This window comes from Papilio xuthus, unplaced genomic scaffold (genome assembly GCF_000836235.2).
Source record: "Papilio xuthus unplaced genomic scaffold, Pxut_1.1 DF824655.1, whole genome shotgun sequence".
Taxonomy (NCBI): Eukaryota; Metazoa; Arthropoda; class Insecta; order Lepidoptera; family Papilionidae; genus Papilio; species Papilio xuthus.
In genome coordinates, this window is record NW_013533994.1 from 4,632,652 (window position 1) to 4,658,685 (window position 26,034).

Here is a 26,034-nt window from a genome sequence, read left to right on the forward strand (position 1 = left end):
GTAAAAAGTAAATCATTTTACAAAAATACTTTTTGGGCGAAATAGCCCATATCCACGACAATACTCTTTGACAATACTGATTGGAAAGCTGCCAAAAATAACTGACAACTGTCAAATAAATATCGATGTTTGTTGAAATTGAAATGTTTCTATAAACAATACGTTAACTTTTATATTGCATATAAAATAAGTGTTAACATAAAACAGTTTTGCTTGAAAACTGTAAGGTGCTGCATTTAGATGACACTGGGACGCAAATATCAGAATTGTTCCGGGTAAATGGTTTTAATAATCCTTATAGGGGTGTAGCTGGTTATTGATGCATGAAGTTCGGGTCAGGAGCAATATAAATATATCAGAATTGATTTTTCCCTATTTATAGGAATGCTGGGGATACTCGTAAGGTCTATGCTAGCCAGTCGAAGTCGGGTTCTCTTTCGGGGTGCTCCTCTTCAGTAAGTCTATAAACATATTCGGTGCTGCCTATGAATCACGCATACCTTATAGTTTCACTAAATAAATTGCATGCCGCATAATATGATCGATTCGCATGCAAAAGACTATAATATGTTTGTGACTTTAATGCATGTTGCCTGTAAATTTAAAATTTTCTTATTCAATTTATTGTAACCATTTGGAATTAAATAAATTAAAATAAAGTAAAACTTAAATGCCACGTCTTTTGTTGTATTACTCCCTTCCAGAGCTATTTATTGCTTCAATAAAATTTTCCTAGAGGAGAATCTTATCAACCTTTATTTTCCTCCTACAGAATAGCATGCGAATTTAGTGGCTATGCAACTAAATAATTTATTGTTTTGTTTTATGATCGAATGCAGCTGTCTACCTCAAATCTTAACACGTAATATTACCGTAATATGTAAAATGATAACGGGTTAAACTGTTCCGAGTCTTCTTTAACAGAGACAATAAAGTTATTAAATTGATTATTGACTAAGTAATAAAATATACAAGAATATGTATTAAGATACATTTAATATTTTGAACAGGTAAGTATAATATTGAGTTATGAAGTGCACTGGATATGAATGGCACTGGACCGGGCATTGTGGCAATCGATGGGGGAGGCCTACATTCAGCAATGGATGAATTAGGGCTGAATATGATGATGATGAATGGAATGTATTAATATGTCTTATTGATTATATTATTTTTATGTAGTACGTTATGTAAGATCTGAAACAATTTTAGTTATTAATTCTTTATGCTAAATAACTATATTTACTTAGTAATAATGTATTTATTAAGCAATGCTGTAACATAGAACTAATTTACATAATTTACTATATCCACCTGTGTAATATTACTACATGCAATTAGTACAATACTATTATGTTATAAAGCCATAAGCCATTTTGTAAATGAGATCATTCTTATTTAATCTAAATCCAGGTAGGTCTTCTTTATCATTTGATATTGTATTTACCTTAAAGCCATGAAACTGGATAGTGATCATGGAACCAACTTCAAAATCTACTTGAAATTGTTTGAACCATAATTTAGAAATCTACAAGCAAGATTGTTTTTCTCTAGTGAGACAAGACTGTGAGCCACTGGTCAATTAAAAAAAAACAAATTATAACAATTGTATTAGAAATTGGAATACATATACAAATGGAAAAAAAACCTTGAAGAAAGATTTTAAAACTTTTTTCAGACTTCTTTTAAAAATTTTTGGATATCAGTAAACAAACAGCCACTATGTTTCTTGTTTAACATTTTCTCATCACCTATAGCCATTCTCGGATCCCATGTGTTCATCTGGAACACTTTGGGTATGACTGTCTTTGAATTTAATGTAACACAAGTGTTTTTGCAGATATCTCTGTGCGACATGATCGAGCCACCGGACTACGAGGAGGTGTGCGAGCGGTTGATGGGGGAGAAGGACCCGCTCGCATACCCCACCAATGACATTGAACTGGTCACCGTGCCCCGTAGGATACGGACCTTAAAGCATATACTGCCTGATGAAGACCTGTAAGTTATCAACATAAACTTTGCTTTTATAGTTTTTAGGGTTCCGTACCTCATAGGAAAAAAACGGAACCCTTATAGGATCACTTTGTTGTCCGTCCATCCGTCTGTCAAGACCCTTTTTTTATTAAATTTCAAAATCAAAGTACTATGCAACATTTAATGCCAAAATGTTTGCCACATTAATGTATGTATATAATTTTAAATGACTACAATCAGAACTCTCAGTGCTTTAGTCTTAAGAATTCAAAAAACTTTACAGGACGAAGGCGCCGATGTTCGTACGTGACTGTATAAGATGTTATACATCAGACTACACGGTTGTGGAGTACAAGTACCGCATGTACTCCGGCTCGGCGGGCGGTCGCGAGCGGCTCGCCGAGCGGCTCGAGCGCTTGCTCAGCGCACCGCCGCATTACTATGAAGTGGACGCGGAGCCATGTGCAGTGCTTGATGATTTAGCTTTGCAGCAAGTGAGTTACTGTGATGAGGATTGTACTTTGCTTTTTGTTGGAATGAATAAAATAATCAATATAAAGACATTTTTATTATTATAATTTACGGACTGGGTAAGTTTTTTTTTATGATTGCTTTCAACTTTTATACTTCACAAACTACAGATGTAAATTAGAGTTTTTCTATTTTAAAGCATTATCAATGTTGTTATATATCCACAGCAATTTGAATCTCAGCCATCAAGTGGTCGACAGTCAGTAGCTTCAATAACATCTTCGCTGTCATGCAATGAGACTCTCACCCCGCGCGGCTCCTGGGCCAGCCTCGACTTGCAGAGCTCCTCCTCTGATCCTCTCATACCTGATCTCTTCGAGAAGAAACCTCCAGAGCAAATGGACGCATTAAATGAGGCTAGAAGGTATACATAGATTTCAATTTAAAAAATGTACAAAAAATTGGCTAACATAATTTTTTACTAATGGTTCCTGACACCAAAATCATCACTGTCATTATCTTTCCCAAAACAGAGACAACAATATTTTAAATTAGGATATTGGTTTCAGAAAAATGTTGTGATGTAAGTTAATTCTACTTATAACTTACAGATACATAATATAACTTATTCAAACCATTTCTAAATGTATATTTCCCTTAGCAAATATCCATACATGTATTAATATTATTACAGTAAAGTCATGGTAAAGTTGTTTATATCAGGTTGGAGAACCGTCAGGCGGATCTGCTGGGGCTGTACTCCCCCTGTCTGGACGAGGAGGAGGCGGTGGAGCGCCGGCTGGCGGCCGAGATGCCCTGCGAGGTGATGGGACACAGGATATTGGTTGTCTGCCATCAGCTCAAGTATGTAAACACCGAACAGACTTTTACTTGACATAGATGTATTCGTTTACTTAATATTTGTTTCCTGATATGATTTAGACAAAGTTTTAAATTGAAAATCCTTAAATATAAAGTTTTTTCTAGGTTGGAACTAGATGTGGAACCTCTTTTCGCTTCTATGGCATTATTTGATGCGAAAGAAAAAAAGAAACTGTCAGAAAACTTCTATTTCAACTTAAATTCGGAGAGCACACGTCAGATGTTGTCAGGACACGTGGCCCACGCTGACGTGTCCACATTGAGCCGCAGCGCTGTCTTTGACATCGTCAACCCCTCGCCTGATATATTCCTCGTCGTCAGAGTCGAGAAAGTTCTGCAGGGAGATGTCAATGAATGTGTTGAACCTTATATTAAAGACGATAAGGTATGTTTTACTTTTTTATGAAGTTCAATTTTATGTTTTTTTTACTAATTTTGACAGTTTGCTTCAAGAATCTATTATGTCAGTGTTAGTATTCGATTATATTGACCGACAAGGCTTTCTGAACTGATGAGCAACAGTCAAACTAAATAATGACAGCTTCCTAGCGCCCCCTTGTCAACGTCAAGTAATGTCAAGAGGCTCTTTGTACTATAGCTGTCATGTCAAACAACTGCGCTAGCAGCTCCTCTCACCGGTTCAGATATCTTTGACTATACGCGTATGGTTAGTTGCTTAGTGGAAACGGGATCTAAACTTCGACGAATCCATGCGAATGAAGGATCTCGACAATTATTTTTTGAACTGGAATTAATGGTAGTCTATTAATAATCTAGATATATACTATTTTATTGTTTTTTCTACCACTTATAAATTACCCTTTATTCTAGAACCGTGAGAAAGTGCGTGCGGGTGCGCAGGCGGCGTGCAACCGCCTGGGCAAGTACCGCATGCCGCTGTGCTGGAGCGCCGTGTCTCTGCTCAACATCCTGAGCGGCTCCAACAGTCTTGAGCGCGACGCGGACAAGGACGCCCTCCCCAACAACAACAACAATGCTAACACCAACAGCCTAGGTAAGTAATATACTAGCTGTCGACTGCGACTCCGTCCGTCCGTGTGAAATTAAAAAAAAATGTAATTAATACCCTATGTGTTCTTCCAAACTATGATCTACATCTATGCCAAATTTCTGGGCGACTCGTGCAGTCGTTCTAAAGATACGTTCTAAGAAACATCTATCCATCCAAACATTCGCATTTACAATATTAGTAAGATTGTCCATACAAAAATGTTAATTTCTTTGAGTTGAACTGTTTCATACCGTTATCTGATGTAATACATATTGTAATTTCTGTTTACTATTTTTAATTATACTGAAATACTAGTTTTTTTTGTATGTAATAGATCGCAAGGCGTCATCCAGCAGTTTGGAGCAGCTGCGTCGCCGCGCCGGCGAGGTGGGCGGCTCTCTGACACGCAAGGGCTCCATAGAGCGACGTGCGCTGCCCGCACAGCAGGCGGACGAGCTGGTCGCACATCTCGACACCTTCAAACCTATCGTCATCACTGTCACCAGCTTCTTTAAGCAGGTAACTTCATTAATAAAACAAAAAAAATAAAAATTCAAACATTGTTGGCGCCTGCGAAAATTATAGCAGCAATTATGCTACAAAGATATAATTTAAAATATATTTGATAAATTTCTACATTTTTTTATATCAACGCTTTTAGGAAACTGACAAACTTCGTGATGAAGATTTGTACAAGTTTCTTGCCGAAATAAAACGACCCAGTTCAGCGCCTAAGAAGTTGAAATGCATTCCCGGAACACTGAAGATTGAAGTGTCGCCCTGTCCCGATGAGATCAAGAATGGCTTAACACCGGAATTAGCTAAATTGAATCCTTATGGAGGTAAAAATGTTTATAAAAATTTAAATACCGAGATTATACTACATTTTTCTTTTTTTTAGTACTTTTCTTCCAAACTAATTATAAAAGTTGTAGGATTTTATTTAGCTTTGTATTAAAAGAGAAGGAGGGAGATATTTACTGTGTTGTATGGCATCAGACGAGGGCGTGCGACCTTGCAAGGAGGTGCTGGGGTTCCCGCCGCAGAGTGTTCCTGCGCCGCACCTGCAGTACCGCAACCTGCTCTACCTGTGGGTGCGAGACTTCAACCTCGCCGCCTACACCTCGCGCACTGGATCCGCCAGGAACATCACAGTACATACCATTTCATACTTATTTATATCTTCAGAGAAATCTCAAAATTTATCATAGCATATATGTGGGTTTAATTGCAGCCCTTAGGGTCGATGCATAAATTGCACACATCATGGGGGTGGGAGGGGGTCGAAGAACTGCGACATTATGTGACGAGAAGCCCCAAATTTGGTTACGTCATATTTTTTTAGTATATATTTTGATAAATGCCGCCACACTTTTTTGTAAAATTTGTGACATTACACTAGCTGGGAGGAGGGGGTCAAAAAATCATGATATGCGCGTGATGTAATTTATGTATGGCTCCTTGTAGTTTACTATAAAACACTCCATTCTAAGTGGGAAGGTAAATTGATTCTTTGACTACACTTGCCAGTTTCCCAATGTCTTGTCTTATCTGTGCACATCAAAGTACAATTGTGAACAGGTCCGTGTACAACTGATGTGTGGAGAGGAGCAAGCCTCAGCGTTGCCGGCCATCTTCGGCCGCAGCTCCTGCCCCGAGTTCAGCACTGAGGCGTACACAACTGTGCTCTATCACAACAAGTATGATTTATAAATAAATATTGCCAATCATTTCATATTTTGCTTAAGACACACTTAAAAATGGAAAACTAAGAATCATATTTATTGATTCCCAGGAATCCATCTCTATACGATGAGATAAAGTTGAAGCTTCCTGCGGATTTGGGTGACCAGCACCATCTGCTGTTCACGTTCCTGCACGTCTCCTGTCAGAGGAAGCCCGTCCCACCCGAGCAGGAGAAGAGTGTGGAGACCCCTGTCGGGTACTCGGTGAGTTAACAAAAATATATCTGTCTCTCTCTCTCTCTCTCTCTCTTGTATCTTAATCAAAAGATTGTAAGAAAAATGGCGTGAGAAGACAAACCTTAAACTTATGAGTTTGAATCTTTGGATTACAGCCGTGATTTGCTTTGTGTTTTAATTTACATTATAAAAGAGTCCACAAAAGTTTCTCGCTTATGTAGATCGTCTTCGACAATAACAGTTTATTTTCTGTTTCCAGTGGTTGCCGCTGTGCCGGAACGGGAAGTTGACGTGCGGAGAGTTCAGCCTGCCGGTGATGCAGGAGGAGCCGCCGCCTAACTACAGCTACATCTTCCCTGACGTGCTGCTGCCCGGCACGCGCTGGATAGACAACCACAAACCAATATTCACCATATCACTGGACGCTCACACCACCGTGCACCCATTGGTGAGGAAACCTAAGAGTCTTTCTCTGCCACTCCCTGTTTCTCTCTTTCCCTCACTTTTACTCTCAATTAAATAGATTTTGATGTAAAAGGAGATTTGAAAATGTAGTATTTATTGGGAAGTAAACTTCTTTTGTATAACAAATATTTAATTTTATGTACAAAGTATTCTGTAGTCATAACAACGGCGTCCATTAAATTTCATTCAAAAATAAGACTAAAAAAGAGATTATTTTTTTTAAAAGGTAGTGAATAAATTGTTCATTACAAAAAAATACTTTTTTTTAATAGCTGGAAGACGTACACTTGGTGCTAGCGTCTATTCATTAAACTAATAATACATATTATACACAGGACGGGTACATAGAGAGGTTTGCGATGGCGTGCGAGGCTGTACAGGAGGGCAACATTCCTCCGAGGATAGGACTCGCCAACATGGAGGCTGAGCTGCGCGCCAGGTATTATCCTTTTAGTTAAATTTGTACTTTTGTAACGATATTAATGACACTAAATTGACAGCTCACTAGCGCCCCTCAGCTAACGTCAAAAATGTCAAATAATCCTCTGTATACTGTAGCTGACATGTTATTTTTTATTTTTTTGTCATTTTCGATGTCTAAATAGGTTTTATATGTATTCTGAGAGAACTAATAGTGTTGGTTGTGGTGTGGCAGTATATCAGAGCTGCGTCACGCTAACGTGGAGGTGGTGGCGCGGTACCTGCCGGTGGTGTGTGACAAGCTGGTGCAGCTGCTGGCGGCGCCCCCCGCACTCGCCGGACACACGCTCAACATCGCGCAGGACGTCTTCACCTGCCTCGCACAGATATTCACCGACATCACAGTATGTTAACTCTGTTCACAAAACTAAATGTTAATCAGCTACAGTACATTTTACACTTTAAATCTAGAAATTACTAACATCATAAATACAAATGTATAGATGGATGGATGTTTATTAGATGGTATCTCCAGAACTAGTGTATGGATCTCGCTGAAATATGGCATAGATGGGGAGCATAGTTTGAAAGAACACATAGACATAATTTTTTTTTATTTATAAATTGACATTGTGGCTACATTTTTACAGAATATGAACGAAGGTGCGTCCTGTGATGCACACGGACGCAGCAGCCTCATCACCTGCTATGTGCAGTACCAGTGCACCATCCCCAGACCATCACTCGCCGACGCTGACATCGGCCTGCCTCTGCCGCCCTCCGGTAACATCACCAACAATCTTTTTTTTTCAATATGTATAATTACAAGATACAATATAGATACTGAAGAGAAACTATAAGTACTTATATTAGAAAATTTCTTAAACAAAATAACTTATTTCGTAACTTTTATCGTCAATTTTACAGTAGTGTTAATAAGGTTCAAATGTTGTTGTAAATGTAGTGATGAGCGACGGTTCATGCAAGATCCTGCACGAGGAGCTGGCGCTGCAGTGGGTGGTGGCCAGCGGAGCTACCAGAGACCTCGCCATGCACAACTCATGGTAACCGACACACAAACATATCTCTATGATGTAAATCACTGACCTCTATATATGGACGGGCTATAAACCGTGATATGTCGTTCTTATTTGATTTTCGCCTTTTAGCACTGACGGTCATAAGAGATAGAATTAATTGTCGGGAATATATACAGGCGCGTTAAGTTAATTAAGTAAATTTAACAGTATTGTGACTACGTTCAGATTGGATAGCTTGTTTAGTTCCAGCTATATAAGCACAAAAAGAATATACAAATATTGTCATCTCTTTCTATCTGTTTGTGAGAACAGAGACAGCATATAATTAAATGATATCAATATTGTCAGGTCGCTGTTCGAGCTGATGATAAAGTCGATGGTGGAGTACTTGTACTGGAGCGGCGCGCACGAGGCTCCCCGCAAGGCGCGCTTCCCCGACCAGTTCACTGACGACCTCACCACACTCGTTAACAACGTCACCGCAGAGATCATCTCCAGGTATTGTCGAATTCTTATATGGTTGCTAGTTTTTTTAATAAGAAATACCTTTAAAATATTATATTTTAGATCTAATTTAAAATTATTTTCTTAGTACTCAGAGTCATTAAGTGATCACTAAGATAGACCACTCAACTAATGGCAGTTGGAAAATTAAAATATTTCACTAACCGCTGGTTTCTGAGACCCAAATCCTCATTTAAAACGTGTGGTTTTCTCTGTTTCGTCAATTATAATGACAGGGATGACGATATGTTTCATACAGAGATTTTGGTCTCAGAAAACTACAGTGAATAATTTACTTAAAATATTAAATCCCAAGGTGTCTGTATTTGTACAGCTACGGCAGCAACAGCCGCCTGACGCAGAGCCTCAACAACAGTCTGGCTTTCTTCCTGTTTGACTTGCTGAGTGTGATGGACCGCGGTTACGTGCTGGCGCTGGTCCGCGGCTACCACAAGCAGATGTCCGCCAAGATCGCCTCCCTCCCGGATGCTGTACCTCTCGTGCACTACAAGGTCATCCTTCGTCCACGTCCATGTCATAAAGTGACAATTAAGGGTATCCCTTATTGTAGATTTAGTAATCGTTAATCTACCCTATGGTTAAGACCGATAGAGTAATTTTAACACAATTTTGAGTAACGCAGTGAATGTTTCTTACAGAATTAAGTGCAATAAAAAATAAAATATTACCAAGTCAGCTAAGTTGATAATGCATTTTGAAGAATATTTGTTGATGTTGCAGTTGGCTTTCCTCCGTATCATCTGCTCGCACGAGCACTACGTGTCGCTGTGCCTGCCTGCGGGCGGGGAGGGGGAGCTGCTGGAGGCGGAGTGCACCCCGGGGGGCGGAGGCGCCTCCCCGCGCTCGGGCTCCACCTCGCAGGCGCCCCCGCTGGCGCTCAGCGCAGACTTCCGGTCGCGGCACTACCTCGCCGGACTGTTGCTGGCTGATCTCACCTCGGCGTTAGAACTGCAGTCAGTATATATTCCATCGCAGTTTTACCTTTTGAACAAATACTCTTGTAAGACAACTTCATTTTATTTTGTCTATTAGCAATTGTGTGCGGTGTTTACCTTTAATCGACGGAGAAGAGAACGCATAGAAAGAGGATATTTCTCCTTTCTAAGCGCTTCTAAATCTTTCTTTCCTTTTGCCATCCTGTCATTATAAGACAGGATTTTAAAGGGTAAGGGGATCAAAATTCATATTATTCTATCAGGAAAGTATTGCAATATGAGAAGCGTTGCAAATGGTCCTACGAGTCGTAAATTTGAAAAGAAGAGATGTGTGTGTGTGTGTGCAGGAGCCCGGTGCTGCAGCAGGCGGCGGTGAACGGTGTGCTGGCGCTGCTGACGGCGCACGACGCAGACCCGCGCCTGCAGCCCGCCGCACTGAAGGCACGCGTCGCCAGCCTCTACCTGCCGCTGCTCGGCATCGTCATGGACGCGCAGCCTCAGCTGCACAGAGGATTCACCACCGGGAAAGGTACACTCACCACTAACTAACCACTCCTACATTCCTACTTCTTACTAGTAGTGTACAGTTTGAATGGATTGATGGATGCTGATTCGTAAGAAGGTATATACAGAACGACTGCACTGATCTCGAAATTTCGCAGTGATATAGAACATAGTCTTAAAGAACACATAGACTACCAATTAATGTTTTTTTTAATTTCGCGCGGACGGAGTCGCGGGTGATACTTAGGTTTTTTTAATTATACTGTTTTTTTCAGAATCATTACAATTAGACGGTGAATTAAGTCAGTTCGGCAATTTCTACATCACATCATCACCGGAAGATTTTAAACAGGTAATGCTTACTGTCTTAACTTGGTTGACCAAATTTTACGTTTTATATATGTGTTATCGTTATGTTTGAATGTTTTTCAGAACGGTCGTCCTCCGTTCAACAGTGAGACGAGCCGCAACCTGCTGATGTGTCTGGCCTGGGTGCTCAAGTGGACGTCGCGTGACGTGCTGGCTGCCTGCGCCGCTGACCTGCCAGCACCACGTCTGCATCAGCTGTTGGCCCTCCTTGACCTTTGCTTCAAGTGTCACGAGTACAAGGTAATAACTATACCAAATTAAATAGATTTGCAACGGAACGAAATTGCACTCTTTTAGAGTATACGACAAAATCAGTTCTATATAAATTTCATTGCTTTCAGGGTCGTAAAGAAATACTAAAGTGTGCGCAGCAAAATGTTCGTAAGACAACAGATATTAAAGCGAAACTAGAGGACGTTATACTGGGACAGGGCTCCGCTCGCAATGACTTTATTATGAGACGTAAAGGTAAGATTTTTTTTTATAATATACAACATGATATATAAAGATTTAAAAGATACTGTCACTACTTAATCTTCTGTATATAGTTTAACATAAGTGTGTGTTGTGAAGGTGGTTCGTCAGGTCGCGGGTGCGGGGGGCGGGGCGGACGTGAGCGGTGGCGCAAGGAGTGGGTGCGGGGCGGGGCTCGCTCGCGCCCCGCCTCCCCTGCCCGCCCACACCCCGCCCTCGCCGCCGCACTCGCTGCTGAGCTCGCCCTCGCGCTGCTGCACGCGCTAGAGACCATCGTACAGGTATAAAGAGTATTAAAGGGAAGCTAGTATATCGCAGCGGAATTGTTGAGTATGAATTGTTTGTATTTTGTGTGTGCAGTCAGTGAGCGGGCTGGAGTGGGGTCAGACAGCGTGCAGTGCGGCGCTGGGCGTGTTGTTGCGTGCTTTGCAACGTGACCAGAGCGCGCCCGTGCTGCAGCACATGTTCGCCTCCGTGCGCGCTCTCATAGTCAAGGTAAGAACACTACTTACTGTAATAGTTTGTTTATAAACGGTCAATTACTCCTATTTAATTTGCAAACATTGAAAATATTCATATGAAAACAATGATGTGATGTGTTGTTTCAGTTGGGATGGTCGTGCTGCGGCGAGGAGTCCGGCATCTGCCGCGTGCTGCTGCGGCACTGCGCCGCGCTGGCTGCCGGCACTCGCGCGCACGCCTCCGCCACGCTCTACGCCCTCATGCGTCAGCACTACCAGCTTGGCAATGTTAGCACTGCACTCACAAATACCTTCCCAAGAGTACACTCATGAGTAGAATAAACACTAATTATTTTTTTATTACAGAACTTCAGTCGTGTAAAGATGCAAGTGACGATGTCGCTGTCATCTCTGGTGGGCACGTCCGCCACATTCAGTGAGGAGGCGCTGCGGCGCGCGCTCAAGACCGTGCTCGTGTACGCTGAGCGCGACGTCGAGCTGCAGGACACCTCCTTCCCCGAGCAGGTAACACCCACATGCGCACATGCCACGCCTATATATGGTGGAGACGTCTTCCTTGCTTGTGAAAGAAGCGTGTATTTCTTTGTACTTTTTCAAGGTGAAAGACCTGGTGTTCAACCTGCACATGATCCTGAGCGACACGGTGAAGATGAAGGAATTCCAGCAGGACCCCGAGATGCTGTTGGATCTGATGCACCGCATCGCGCGCGGCTACCAGCACAGCCCCGACCTGCGCCTCACCTGGCTCAACAACATGGCGCAGAAACATATGGAGGTGACGACTAAGTGAATTTAGTGGACAGTACGAGTTAACTATCTTCAGTAGTTTTGATAAAAGTAATGTAATGTGACAGAGGTCGAACCACCTGGAGGCAGGCATGTGCCTGGTGCACGGCGCGGCGCTGGCGGCGGAGCAGCTGAATGCAGGTGGACGTGGCGCCGCGCTGCTGCAGCGTGTCACACACAACGCACTCGACGAGAGCTGCGCTGACGCCCTGCATCATCACCTCACGCACCAGGAGCTGCAGGTACCTCCAACAACACTGTAGCGATATAACAAATATTCAGGTGAATTTTTAATATTCATTTGGTGTTGAACTATATACTCTGTGTTTGTGTGCGCAGGCGCTGCTGGAGCACGCAGCGAGCGAGCTGATGGCGGCGGGCATGTATGAAGCTGTCAACGAGGTGTACAAGGTGCTCATACCTATCGCTGAGGAACAGCGCGACTACAAGAAGCTGGCCAACATACACGGGTACTCACTACAGCCATCTAATTACTCCAGATGTCTTTATAAATATATTTTTATTTGATCTTTGTCTCTTTAAAGGAAACTAAATGAGGCGTTTACACGCATCGAGCAGCTGCACGGCAAGCGCGTGTTCGGTTCATACTTCCGCGTCTCTTTCTACGGCGCGCGCTTCGGCGACCTGCACGCCGAGGAGTTCATATACAAGGAGCACGCCCTCACCAAGCTGCCAGAGATCTTCAGCAGGCTGGAGGTGATTGTACACGCACACATCTATCTATACACACACGTATACGAAAACACATGCACGCGTACGCGCACGTATGCGCTATACGGGTACAAAGTACGTTAGAAAGAGACAGACAATTTCTAGTTTTCTAATCTCTCAAATGTAGTAATAATGTATTTAAGTATAAAAAATATATAAGAAATAGTGAGTTTAGTAAGTCAACTAAATGAGTAATCGAAGTAAATAAACGCTGTAACTTAAATAACAAATTTGTGGAATTGTTTCAGAACTTCTACGGATCTCGTTTCGGGGCGGACAATGTGGTGATAATAAAGGATTCTAACACGGTGGACCCCGCGACACTGGAGCCCGACAAGGCGTACATACAGATCACCTACGTCGAGCCTTACTTCGAGCCACACGAGCTGCGCAAGCGCATCACGCACTACGAGCGCAATTATAACATCAGTGAGTATCTGATGATGACCATAACTTAGTCATCTTTTCCTATCCACACACTGTATATAGGCAGGTCATGTAGCTAATTCGGCGAATTCAGGTCGCTATATGATAGAAAATAAACTTTTTTATGCTTGCATTATTTTAGTGTTCATGTTCAACTATTGATGATGTGACGTTTGTGCACAGAGCGGTTCATGTACGCGACGCCGTTCACAGTGGGCGGGCGCGCGCATGGCTCGCTGGCGGAGCAGTGCAAGCGCAAGACCATACTCACCACCGCTCACCACTTCCCATACGTCAAGACACGTATACAGGTACTCTCGCACACTACACTGTGGACATAAATCAAATTTAATTATGACAGCTCACTAGCGCCACCCCCACCCCCCCGTCCACGTCAAATTGTATTGTAGATGTCATGTCACTTTGTCTCTTTTAAGTCATTTTCTATGTCTAAGCAGCGTTTTATATATATATATTATATATATTCTACAAGAAGTAATCATCGGCTCAGATATCCTTGTTTGACTCGACTTGTATTATTGACAGGTTGTACAGCGAACTCAAATAATCCTCTCACCCATCGAGGTTGCTATTGAAGATATACAAAAGAAGGTAACAATTTCTTATATCTGAAGTATATTCATCGACAGTTTCATTTTTCATTTGGTTTTAATACGAAAAAATTTGATATGATAAAAATGAGAAATTCTCAATGGTGTCAGATCGCGGAGCTGGCGGCGGCGACTTGCCAGGAGCCTGCGGACCCCAAGATGCTGCAGATGGTGGTGCAGGGCTGCATCGGCACCACCGTCAACCAGGGACCTCTAGAGCTCGCACAGGTACACACGTGTCCGCCACGAAGGACCATGTGCTCTACAAAAGGCTTTGTTGTTTCATATCAACATAGTAACCAGTAATTAAGCAATCTAAATAAACTAACAAAAACTTTATATTCCGATGAATCTGTTTAACATTTTCATGACGTATTTTCGATTTAAGTCTACTTGGAATAATTCTGTCTGTTGTCAGGTGTTCCTGGCGCCGGTGGCGGAGGGTCGGCAGCCCCCCACCCGTCTCACCAACAAGCTTCGACTCGCATTCAAAGATTTCTCCAAAAAGTAATTTATTTTAAACTTGCCGTTGTAAATTGACTCAGTATTATCTTGAACATCTCACACAGCAGTGACACAGTTGAATCGTTTTTAAATAAGTTTTAATATATATACAGATGTCACGACGCGCTGCGCAAGAACAAGAACCTGATCGGCAGCGACCAGCGCGAGTACCAGCGCGAGCTGGAGCGCAACTTCCAGCGCTTCACGGAGCGCCTCGCGCCCCTCGTGCGGCACACGCCCGGACACGTCGCCATGCTCAGGTACTGTGCTGTGCACACAGACAGACTGAAATCTAGCTGATGGTTTAAATCTAAACTTATATACTTGGCAGTTTCTAACTTGCATGTCGCTGCGCAGAATTTTAGGTATGTTGGGTTAGAGCGGGATGCGAGGGGACAATATGACATTTACAATGAAAATTTTGTATTAATTATAAACATACTTTGTTTCAGCAACGGCCTGAGCAAACACGACTACAAATATCAAGCTTAAATTATCTTAACATCTTAGAAAAAACATTTTTATATCAAGATGTCGTATATTTTTATATTTTAATTAGAAATGATAACAAAAATGTATCGCATCAATATTATCATTATCAAACAGTCGATCTCCTTCGTATATCCGATTTACTAAGGTTACTTAGTTGTTAAGAAAATTTTAATTACTTATGCATTTATTACTGTGAGATTTTTTTCTACTTATTTTAGTGTAATTAAGACTTTATTTGCACATTAATTATGTACAATTTCTCTACTATAGTTATGTTTTTTTGTTGTAAATATAATGCATCACAATGCCAAAAGATTTTTTTTATATATTATGTTAGTTACAAAATATTTAAACTTTCGCAATACTTTGTTTGATATATGCAATTTTTTATTAGTGTCCGAAAATATATAGAAATGTAATTTGGATCTTTTTTTCTATTGAATTACGTATTATTACTTTTTCTATTATAAATATATTAAAAATCACTATACGCATAATATTAGTAACAAAATCAACACATTCTACGCACTATTAGCTTTTAATTATATAAGACTGTACTTCTCATACATTTGTATGTACATATTTTTTATCCTATCATACATATTATAATGTTTACTGTCTTATATGTTTTTGTAAACAAAAAAGATATTCATAATTATATTAAAAATGTAGAAATAACCAAGATTTGTCTCGTTTTGATTCCTAAATTTAATTTTTACTTATGTATGAAGCAGAAATTACATGTATTTCTTTATATAAATTCTTATGTATTTTTATTGGTGATAAATAAAACAATTCTTACTAAAGTAATTTTATTATAAAGATCACTTGCGTGTTACATATAACTACACAGACGTACTGTGTACAAGTTACGTACTTCTAAATATATATATATATATATTCTCTTTTGCTAAGAAATATTCAGACAATGGTCATTTACAAAGGTTTCATTTTTTTACCACACAACTGACAATGTTCTACGAATCAACAATGAAAAAATTGTTGGATTATGATCTCTTATTACATGCAAAACTATTTATTATTCTTGAGCAAACTTTTTATTACTTATTATTTAGATGTGAAGAATCTCGAATTTATAAAACAAAATGAGTATTTATCAAATTCGTAGAACAGACATGGTTCTAAAACATTGTATATGTGGAATTGTGTTGAGGAAAAAAAATTTGTAATTTCATAAATTATCCATGAAAATGCCAGAACTTTTTTACAAAAACATTAAATTTTGTTATTGAAATTTTTAAGGTGGCTAAAAAGAATTTATTTAAATCTATATCGTGCTTATTATAATTATAACATTGATCATATCCATAGACTAACATTCAAATTTCTAAATAAAAAATTAAGTTTCAAAAAAAATCATTACATTCCAAAAAAAAAAATCTTCATTATTTTGAAAAAAAAAAAAATTTTCAAACATTATTACTGAGGTTAACTCTAAACTAAAAAGTACTCATCACTTGTATGGCTTGACTTTTATTGTAGGTTTTATTCACATATTTGCAGACTTGAAAGTTCATCGGAAACTAAAAAATACACAAACACATTCACACCGAACAGTACCAACTATAATAAGGGCCCTTATAACCATAAAACAATAAATTTAGTAAATTTTTCTTATAATGTCTGAATCAAATGCACTTTTGAACTTGCTCTATCAATCAGACTCGGCCGGAGTGTGCCATGTCAACCTCTCTTCATAGAATGCAATTACCTGGAAAATTATCATTAATTAACATTGTGATATCACTTCTCTTCATTAAAATTGTACTTGGAGGAACATTTCAATATTTCTCTCATATTTTTTTCTACAATACGGTAATTTTCTCTACAACTAATTTGGTGGTATTTCCACAATCTTACTCATAAATGCAAATGTTTAGATGGATGTTTGTATCTCCAGTATGTATAGGTCTAGATGACATATATATAGAAGATAGTCTGAAAGTACAGATAGGATTCTAACCATGGTTTTTTGTGACCAAAATCCCTGTTCGGAACATATTCTTGTTTCTGATTTATCAAAGAAAACGAATGACAATATATTTTATACAGATTTTTGGTCTTAGAAACCAATGTTAATTAAGTTTTTTAGTAGAGTCTCTGGACGAAAGCTAGAAGTAGAATTTAATAACGCAACATTGTTTATGTAGTGTAAATTCTATGTTTATCTTTTTAACAAACAATAAGAACTTACTTGTTGTGGACATTTGATGTTGGCCACTTTGGCGGGGACCAGCTCTGCTTCATCTGAGTCCATCCATTTTATTAGGAACATTAGTTCACCCGTAGCATCTGACGCACCTGCACAAATATATTTTTTTTATAGATTAATATTTATCTTTTTGTAATTAACCGTCTGTCTTTTATACCACTATAAAGATACTTTGGTATGGTTTTAAGCTTCCAGAGAGTTCAAGTAAAAGTTTAAATAACAATATTGCATAAGTTAAAACTTTTTGCTTGCGCTGTGATATTGTTTTCATTTTATATTTATGTTAGTTGTAAGAGTTCAAATTCTGCAACTCCACAACTACTATTTTTTTTTTGTATCAAATGGTGGCAAACGAGCTAGCGGCCTGAAATCGCTGAAATAGCGAAGTGACCGTTGCCCATAGACACATGCATTTGCATATGCGTTGCCTACCTTTAAAAGCTTTACTAGTTAGTGTTTTATACTTATCCATCATAACATGTTTATAAATATTACAAATCTGTATTGCATACAAGTGATGATGCAAGTGTTATTAATAATTTAACACAATTAAACTTACCAATAATTTTCTCAGCTTTAAAACCTTTTTCGAAGCCAGATTTTTCCTCTTTCTCCCGCTTGTTCTCTTTAGGTTCCTCAACAGAGGAGACACTGGTGCCTCGGCCTTTGCGGCCTGACGCACTTGTCTCCACGCTAGACTCTCGCACACGTTTCTTACCACGTTCTTCCGTCTTTTTGGATTTCTTAAATGGAACAACAATAAACTTTTATAGCAACATAAATCACACTCGTAACCTCGAGGTTTAGGCAGTGACCGCAGAGCTTTATTTGGCATGACATCTCTCTCGCTTCTCTACAATCATACATCTACGTATTCATGAACATCTCTTAAATCTCTCATGGTAAAAGTTTGTCTGGTTTTATTATAAATTATTATATTTTTTAGATCAAATAATATTTTTACTTTTATAAAATTTTTAGCATCTTAGCATTTTAGAATTGATATGAACTGTAATTCAATTGCAAAACAATTGATGTAGTAATTATTAAAATTTTCACATCAAAATTAATGATTTGCAATTTTTAAGTTAAAATTTTTAAAGATAAGTATTTTTCTGTTTTTGTCTTTAAATAGATTTAGGACAAATACCATGAGGCATTGTCTAACAAGCCTACCTCTTTTTCCTTTCTACTTTCTTCAAATGTTTTGATCAACTCTTCACAGTCAAGATTTTCAACAGGCTCCCAAGTACTCTCATCCTCTCTGTACCCCTTCCACTTTAGCAGATATTGGATCTAAAATAATACACTACAAGTTGGCACAGGAAAAATAACCTTTTCAAAACTGAGTATTCCTCTGTATGTTGTATCACTTGAGTCAGAATCTAACCAATCAGATAATAATCATGATTTATCATAAGAAAACTTTTAAATGTCTGATTCGAATTTTGTCAGCATATTCTACTTATCTACATTACATATGTCAAAAATAATATTAAATAGAGTTTCGCACAGCTTAATTAAATCTTACATAGCTAGCTTAATGGTTCTAAGTGAATCGTTAATATATAAACTGGCGTTGCCCTATAACATTCAGTTGAATAACTGAATTCAGAAGAGCAAATAGTATGAAATTAAAAAGGCCGCGTCATTTATCCAAAAAGTGCATTTTAAGATTAAATCTATGAGGGTCTCGAATAATTAAAAATTTAAATGAAAAATGTTTAGGTGGACTTCATAAGGAGTCCATTTAAATTAATTTACAAACACATCAACATTCAAAATTTAACCATAACCAACCTTTCCTTTGACTATTTTTTTGTCGAGTACTTTTTCCACGACGTATTCTTCTTCGCTGGATGGATCCGTTGTTTCGCCTTTTTTGTCCTTTTTACCCATTTCTGATACAAATATCTAAAAGTTTAATACTAAAACAATGCTCAACGCTTTAACAAATGCTTCCAAATAGCCGGGCGACAAGCGCTTACAATTTTTCTGATTGTATCAAAATGGCGCGCTGTCAACAGAAAGTTAAAGGGGAGTGACAGAGTATATCAAACTGACATTTCAGTAAAATGTAATGTTTTTAATTCCTTTAAAATAATTTATAATTTAAATACTTTGTTTTAATCAAACTTTAAATAATGTTTTCTCCTTATTTCGTTCGTATTATAACAAAAATTTTAAATTATAATGAAAAAAAATTATACCGTAGCAAACTTCATTGGGTTGTCAAATTATAGAATTCTCGTTTGACAATCAGCCGACTTTTGACACGTCACTGTCACTTGCAAATTGGCGGTTCGACTCTGTTTCAGTTCAGTTTCAAATTGTTGTTGACTCGTTGATATGATTGTTGGATCGGTGTCAGTTAACAAGTGGAGTGGACTCACGCATAGCATCAAATGAAACGATTAAGCGGTGCGTGCTTTCGTAGATTGTATTTATAAATTGTTTAATTGTGTGTTGTTACAAAATATAAAGAAATAATTTGAGTGCTCCTAGTGTTTTGTGAACTTTTTTCATATCTATACAGTTAGAGCAATTATTTAAGACAGTAAGATAACAAGTTTTTGTGTCGGTTCGAGTGCTTTCAAATTGACTTTTGACGTCACATACGGCGACCGAACGGTTCGCGCCGAAGATTATGTAGGAACTGCGTGTTTATTATCTTCAGATACGTTTGTTGCTGAAATCGGATGTTGAATGGATCACACGACGTGAGCGTGTTGGAAATATGCTTTTGAAATGCACAGCAGACGGGAGACGGATCAAAGTGAACGGAGCTCCGGTGGGGCAAGGGAATGTAGCGAGAGGTGGGTACTGCCCTAGTTAATTACTTCATATTTGTTTTTATTACTATCCTAATCCTTCTTACTTTCCATATAAAATTATCTTCGTCACGATAAGACAGAGCGTTATCATAAAAAATGTATTAAATTATGTTTGACTTGCGAGCACAACCTGTTGCTTCTGTTTGACAAGTTGCTAATGATTGTTTGTTTAAACAGTTTATTCATTCGCCTGCTCAGTAGTGCTTGTTCTTTCAGCCAAAAACATAATATTCAGCGATTATACAGAGGTTTCTTTTACATTTATACGGTGGATAGAGATAGGAAACAAAATCACGATTACCAACGTAAGTTTGTACCAAAAAATGTATAATAAGGCTAGGTAGAGTAGACTTACATTAAACAAAACATAGCATTGCCTATATAATTTTAAATTTTGAGCTTTTATCGTATCCCTTTTCAGTTTGAAACGTGACATTCCATTCTTGAGCTAAATTTAAAATTTTATTTTTGTTGCGTCAGCGTTCATCTCGCTTAAATTATCATTATATTCAATGTAGTTCATTTTTATGCTAAAATTGTTGTGCATAGAATCGAACCAAAGTCATATATTGTAAAAACCTACGCAATATTGCCACTTCTGAGTTACGAGCGCTTTTACGTAACAAGAGCAATGTTTTAGTAATATGAACTACGACAATAATATAGAAAATGCTAACTTGTACGATAATTATTTAATAATTCCAGTCTTTGATTCAGTCCACTGGTTATTAATTGTTACTTTCACAACGCGAGCTCCGTTTTGCTTTCTTATTTTCACCTAATATTCACTTTTACGCATACATATTTCACATTTTCCGTGTTATTTTTTAGATTGATTGGATCAGTTGAATACACTGTTTAATGGAAGCCCTTGGTATGCAATTAGCCATAGTAACACCCTTCTGGTGGCCTCCAAGGGTCGAGAGGGGATAGCCTAGAGAACGCTTAACAAACCTTCGTTTGTTTGACCCAGTGTAATTATAGAGATTGTTTCCCTAGCAACCGTAGTTTCATCTGTACCCTTCGATAGATGAATACTAATGTTACGTATTTTATCGCGTTTATTTGGCACTTGTACTGCTGTCGCTTCCAGTACTTTATACAATGTATGGATTATGTGAAAGAAGGAAGTAAATATAGATATGACGGCTGGTAGAGATGTATGGAAAGTAGTATATTATTATATTTCATCGTTACTATATTTACTATACTTTATATAATTACTATAATTATCGTTCATAGATTAAAAGACAGGAAAAAGACATTTCCAATACTTTTTAGCAGTGTTCGTCTTACCACTTGAAGATTTAAATCACACCGTGGGTTGCGGAGACCGAAGTTCCCGTCTAAAGCATGATGTTATCTCTGTTTTGTCAAAGGTTATGAAAGAGATGACGATATGTTTTATACAGTGATTTTTATAAGTAGCTTTTATCCGAATGATTGCTTTGACATTTTTATACGTTTTTTATCCTTCAAGCTTAAGGGCAAGATTTCTAACTGTATCAGTGTTGGTATTCGTATTGTTTTATTTCTACGAATCGATCGACCGCGTCCGGTAACCTTATACTGTGATACAGTAAAATTATAAAAATGTTATCGCCTCTGATTACATCCGCTGGATCGTGAACGCTCTATGAATGTATGAATCTACACCGTGTTATAATTACTTTGAACACAGACCAACCAAGTTTTGATAAACTTTGTGCCGACTGGAGTGAACGTGTCTTTCAATCCCCAGTTTTTTAACATTATTTCGGACCAATGATCCCACCGAGACTGTAGATTCTAGCGTTAGTTTAAGTTTCTTCAATTGTAATCCAGCGGTGATTTTAATCACTGGACTGGAATTATGTAAATTTACCTTAAGTACGCGGAAGTGACGAGCATGTTATTGTAAGGATTTATAATATGCCAAGAATTATATTCCCTGTAAAAAGTAAACACGTTTATTTAAAATAGAAGTCTTCGCACTACTGTAATCAAAAAAATCTGTAGTATGCTATGGTAACATATTTAATATGAATAGCATTCATATTTTGGTTATATAAAACAACTAGCAGTCGCCCGCGACTCTGTTTGCACGTCAAAAAAAAGCCTATGTGTTCGAAGCTAGGTTCTACATCTATGCCAAATTTTACCGAACGTGTATGTAAGTACCGGTTTGTCTTTTAACCGTCTAAAAAAATCTTTGGATCAATTAGAATTGTTACATTTAATAATGTTACATTTTATCTGTTTATTTGTGTTGGTAGTAAGTTCTTAGTAAAACTATTTTTTACACTTCACCGTGGCATAGAATGCTTCCGCGTTACGCTACTGTTTTTGTTGTATCGGCACCAAGCGTATTATAGTTAAACTAAGAGATTGAATTGAAGCATCGGTAATTCTGCTATAAATTATAGAGGAGGTGTAGAGATAGTCACCTAGAGTTAAGGTCTATGAATACTAGCCATGTCTACAATTCACATTACAGACAGACTTTATGTATTTTAATTACCACATTCAAAGTCGTTAATAGGTTTCCTTCAATGTGGATTATCCCTTGGTTTCCGTAAAGAAAAACTCTGTATAAAACTTATCGTCATCCCGGTCTTTCATCTTTGACATGACAGAGATACGAATATGTTTTAAACAGAGGTTTTGGTGTCAGAAACCTACGGTTAGTGGTAATGATACCTTTAGTGACCGATTAACTACGCCTAAGTGCAGTAATTAACCGTGTGTAACGATAAAGGATGATGATAAGGAACGGGAAGCCGACCTTAGTACCGCTTCCGCTCCTATCATGCATTTTCTTGCGACAAATGAACCTTGCTTTTGTTGCGATTGCGTTTTCATAGACACAGAACCAGTTTTGATGCGATCTTCAACTAAATGTTTTTCCTCTTTAATTCGAGGAAGTTGTTAAGTTCTTGGTTAGATGTCACGTGTAAAGTCGCTTTCAAATAACAATGTGTCAAGAATTGTGAGAAAAGTGTTTAATTTAATAAAAAAATATTTGATTCTTATTTTTTTACTCTGATTAAAAATAAATCTTTGTTTTGCTGACATCTACCATCTTGCTACGATGTTATAATATGGACATTCTTATGAATTTCGATTACCCATGTCAACTATTAATACATGTTTCATGCTGTTCTTCCTTTTTGGAAAATAAATAAATTTATTAATACATGTTTTGACACATCAATCCATATCTATCGATACTCATAAGAATTCCTTACCATCAAAGACCAAATAGACCTGTTAAATCTGTTCAAACAGTTTATGTAAGCTCCGTCTTCTTCGTCGTATCAGTTCATATTGTCAGACTAATTGACTGGAGCTATTTAAAAAATAATTTGTATTGTGTACTTTGTGTAGATATGTAATGAGTAAACTCGTTATTTAATTGGGTTATCTGTCTGTGGATTACGGATTGTTTATTATTTGAACGTAAGCGATGTACTAACAAATGTTAGACAGGCGAATAATAATGTTATGAACATTTCACATTGCATTTTTTGTGATTTTATTATCTGTTATTCAGTTGTTATGTTATCTGTTGCTATGTTCTTTTCCAAAACACACTATAGAAAGAAAAATAATAATATTAAATAGTAATTTCGCTTTTATCATTCCTAATAAAGTTTATTACTAAATCGTTGATAAATCATTAATTACGTCAATGACAGTTTGTCAAAATAGACTTGTCCATACTATGACAGCGTTTGGTAAATACGTACAGAGTAACCAAAAGCCGAATGGTTTCGTGAATATTTGAAAAAAATATTTTGATATTTTCTTAGCACGATTTCAATAAAGTAGGCAGATTTAGGATATTTATTTATGGTCCACATATGCAATAACATTATTAGGTCGGCAGAAAGTTATTTCTAGCGAGAGACCGTAGACCCGGATCGAAAATCAAAAGCGGCTCGATCTTTTGATGTTAGGCTCAATAATATTATAAGCAATATAAACTTTACAGATAAACAAATAAGTAGATATATCAAAGTTAGATGATGTCTATCGCATGTTTAAAATTAAACTGTTTATTAGTTTAACGACGTGGAATAAAATGAATAACAATCATTTTAAACGCATGTGATGCCGTTCTTGCATAACTTTGTAGAATGCCATTTGCTAAGTAAAGAAAAGACAAATCTTCTTTGTATATTAGAAGAAATATGTGTCACTGTACAAACAGATTGAAATATAAAGATTGTGACAAGTTGCTGGCCTCGTGCGTTTAAGAACTTGTTCACAGCCGGCGTCATTGTTTCCGTCCAATTATGACGTCCAAGAGAAGAGTGAATAATCTATATAGTACTGGGCATTTGATTTGGCACGCCGGGAACAAAAGTACTCATCTACCTGACGTGCCAATTCAAAAATGTACCCAGCATATGCTTTGGCATGTTGGTAACAAAAATATTCTACGACGTGCCAACTAATATCTTTTGATCGCTTAACATCAGATGGGATCAAGGTCTTGTATTACTTATTATTAATAAAAAATTATGTTATTAATAATAGATCGGAGTATATAGTTTGTCTAGGTCGCGACTGATGTTTGCTAAGAGGCGGGCAGGAGGGCAGTTTACAGGCGGGCATGCGGAGTGCACTTATCTATGAGTTATCATGGACGGGCGGGGTCAGCGGGCTCGCGCTGGCCTGTTTACTGATCGATACTCGATACTAAGACACGCTCACCACATATGACTACCATTTCTATCGATATCTAATGATATGTCATAACTTGCATATACTTTAAGCTATGTTAGTACCCTTCTGTATGTCAAACGGTTGTTACTCTGTGACTTGTTTATTTGAACCAAAAATCTTAATTTTGTTATTGATAAAACATGTCAAAACTTTATTTCTGCGATTACTTATCCATTGTACAATTTTATTTTAATTTTTATTTCATGACTAGCTGTCGCCCGCGACTCCTTCCGCGTGGATATATAAAAAAACTTAATTGGTATAGCCTGTGTGTTCTTTCAGACTATGTTCTATACGTATGCCAAATTTAATCGAGATCCGTTCAGCCGTTCTAGAGATATCGTCAAACATCCATCTATCCATCCACATTACATCTATCTAAACATACGCATTTATAATTAGTAAGTTAAATAAAAAGAAGCTTTTCAAGGCATAAATTCGAAAGAAAAATGAATAAATAGTATCCTATGTCCATCTCCTGGCTCTAAGCTACCTCCTCACCAATTTTTAGCCATATCAGTAAAGCCGTTCTTGAGTTATAAATAGTGTAACTAACACGACTTTCTATTATATATAAGAAGATTTACCACAAAATATAAAATAGTGAGCTGGCCTCCTTTAAAATTTAATGATTGGCCTTTTATTAATGATTTGAGTTGGAATAAAGTGCAGGTTTCAGCTCTTTCAGCGTTTATTTAAATGGTTATTGTTATCAAATAACTCATGTCATATGTAATTAAATGCGTAAAAGGGAAGCCACAGAGCGATAAGATAATTAGGTTTGGACGTCGCATGAATGGATTTGTGTCGTTGACTCGCGTGGGCCACACTTTGATTCACTAAAATTTTATCATTTATCTATAGTACGCAAGGTGTGGTAACCTGAACGTTTTTAAGACTAGGGTGCCATGAATCACTAGAAAATAATTGTTCCCATCCCATTTATTTTCACCTATATTAATTTACTATGAAAATCATTCTGTTTTATGTGTACTGACCAGTAGTAAGTCACGATCTAATAATTTCGCTTACAGTAACCAAGTTTCCGAACAAAATCTATACATAGAACATTCAGAGTTTATAGAGTTACTAGACTATTATAGAGTTTCAAGCTGATCTCCAACAAGCCACCTCTCGTAAGCCACCTAACACTATTGCAGCACTTAACACTGAGTTTCAAACTTTTAAATCATTTGTTTGCGGTGCACTTAACATCCTACGAGCAGAG

General features: G+C 37.9%; 3 protein-coding genes across 5 annotated transcripts in view; 2 read left to right on the top strand and 1 right to left on the bottom strand.

Annotated features, from left to right (window-relative positions):
- The first annotated feature begins 96 nt into the window (after positions 1 to 96).
- Zir (dedicator of cytokinesis) lies at positions 97 to 15,321 on the top strand. Of its 2 annotated transcripts, XM_013325884.1 has the most exons (40): positions 97 to 275; positions 383 to 455; positions 1,841 to 2,001; positions 2,261 to 2,471; positions 2,676 to 2,872; positions 3,172 to 3,312; positions 3,436 to 3,715; positions 4,162 to 4,345; positions 4,677 to 4,861; positions 5,004 to 5,184; positions 5,342 to 5,496; positions 5,924 to 6,042; positions 6,138 to 6,291; positions 6,524 to 6,712; positions 7,065 to 7,168; positions 7,385 to 7,553; positions 7,800 to 7,932; positions 8,114 to 8,213; positions 8,538 to 8,687; positions 9,028 to 9,205; positions 9,435 to 9,667; positions 9,997 to 10,178; positions 10,429 to 10,505; positions 10,586 to 10,762; positions 10,864 to 10,990; positions 11,096 to 11,277; positions 11,357 to 11,491; positions 11,605 to 11,745; positions 11,824 to 11,982; positions 12,077 to 12,253; positions 12,333 to 12,506; positions 12,604 to 12,734; positions 12,810 to 12,981; positions 13,245 to 13,425; positions 13,606 to 13,733; positions 13,969 to 14,034; positions 14,145 to 14,261; positions 14,452 to 14,540; positions 14,651 to 14,797; positions 14,990 to 15,321. In XM_013325884.1, the coding sequence occupies exons 1-40, from the start codon at positions 241 to 243 to the stop codon at positions 15,027 to 15,029; spliced, it is 5,934 nt and encodes a 1,977-aa protein (XP_013181338.1). In that variant the 5' UTR covers positions 97 to 240; the 3' UTR covers positions 15,030 to 15,321. The 2 variants fall into 2 exon arrangements, with proteins under 2 accessions (XP_013181338.1, XP_013181339.1); XM_013325885.1 differs by lacking the exon at positions 383 to 455.
- A 553-nt stretch (positions 15,322 to 15,874) lies between these two features.
- On the bottom strand, positions 15,875 to 19,222 carry LOC106127502 (chromobox protein homolog 1-like). Its single transcript, NM_001312358.1, is given in 5 exon segments — positions 15,875 to 16,761; positions 17,245 to 17,351; positions 17,822 to 18,005; positions 18,439 to 18,558; positions 19,063 to 19,222. Coding segments are annotated over 5 exon segments (567 nt in total). The 5' UTR covers positions 19,162 to 19,222; the 3' UTR covers positions 15,875 to 16,704.
- Positions 19,223 to 19,596: 374 nt separating this feature from the next.
- The window catches only part of NFAT (nuclear factor of activated T cells 3), a 70,137-nt gene continuing 63,699 nt past the window's right edge, over positions 19,597 to 26,034 (top strand). For both annotated transcript variants that reach the window (XM_013325794.1, XM_013325797.1), the window contains exon 1: positions 19,597 to 20,078. In XM_013325794.1, the coding sequence (XP_013181248.1) occupies positions 20,000 to 20,078 (79 nt within the window). In that variant the 5' untranslated portion in view covers positions 19,597 to 19,999. The remainder of the gene's footprint in view (positions 20,079 to 26,034) is intronic.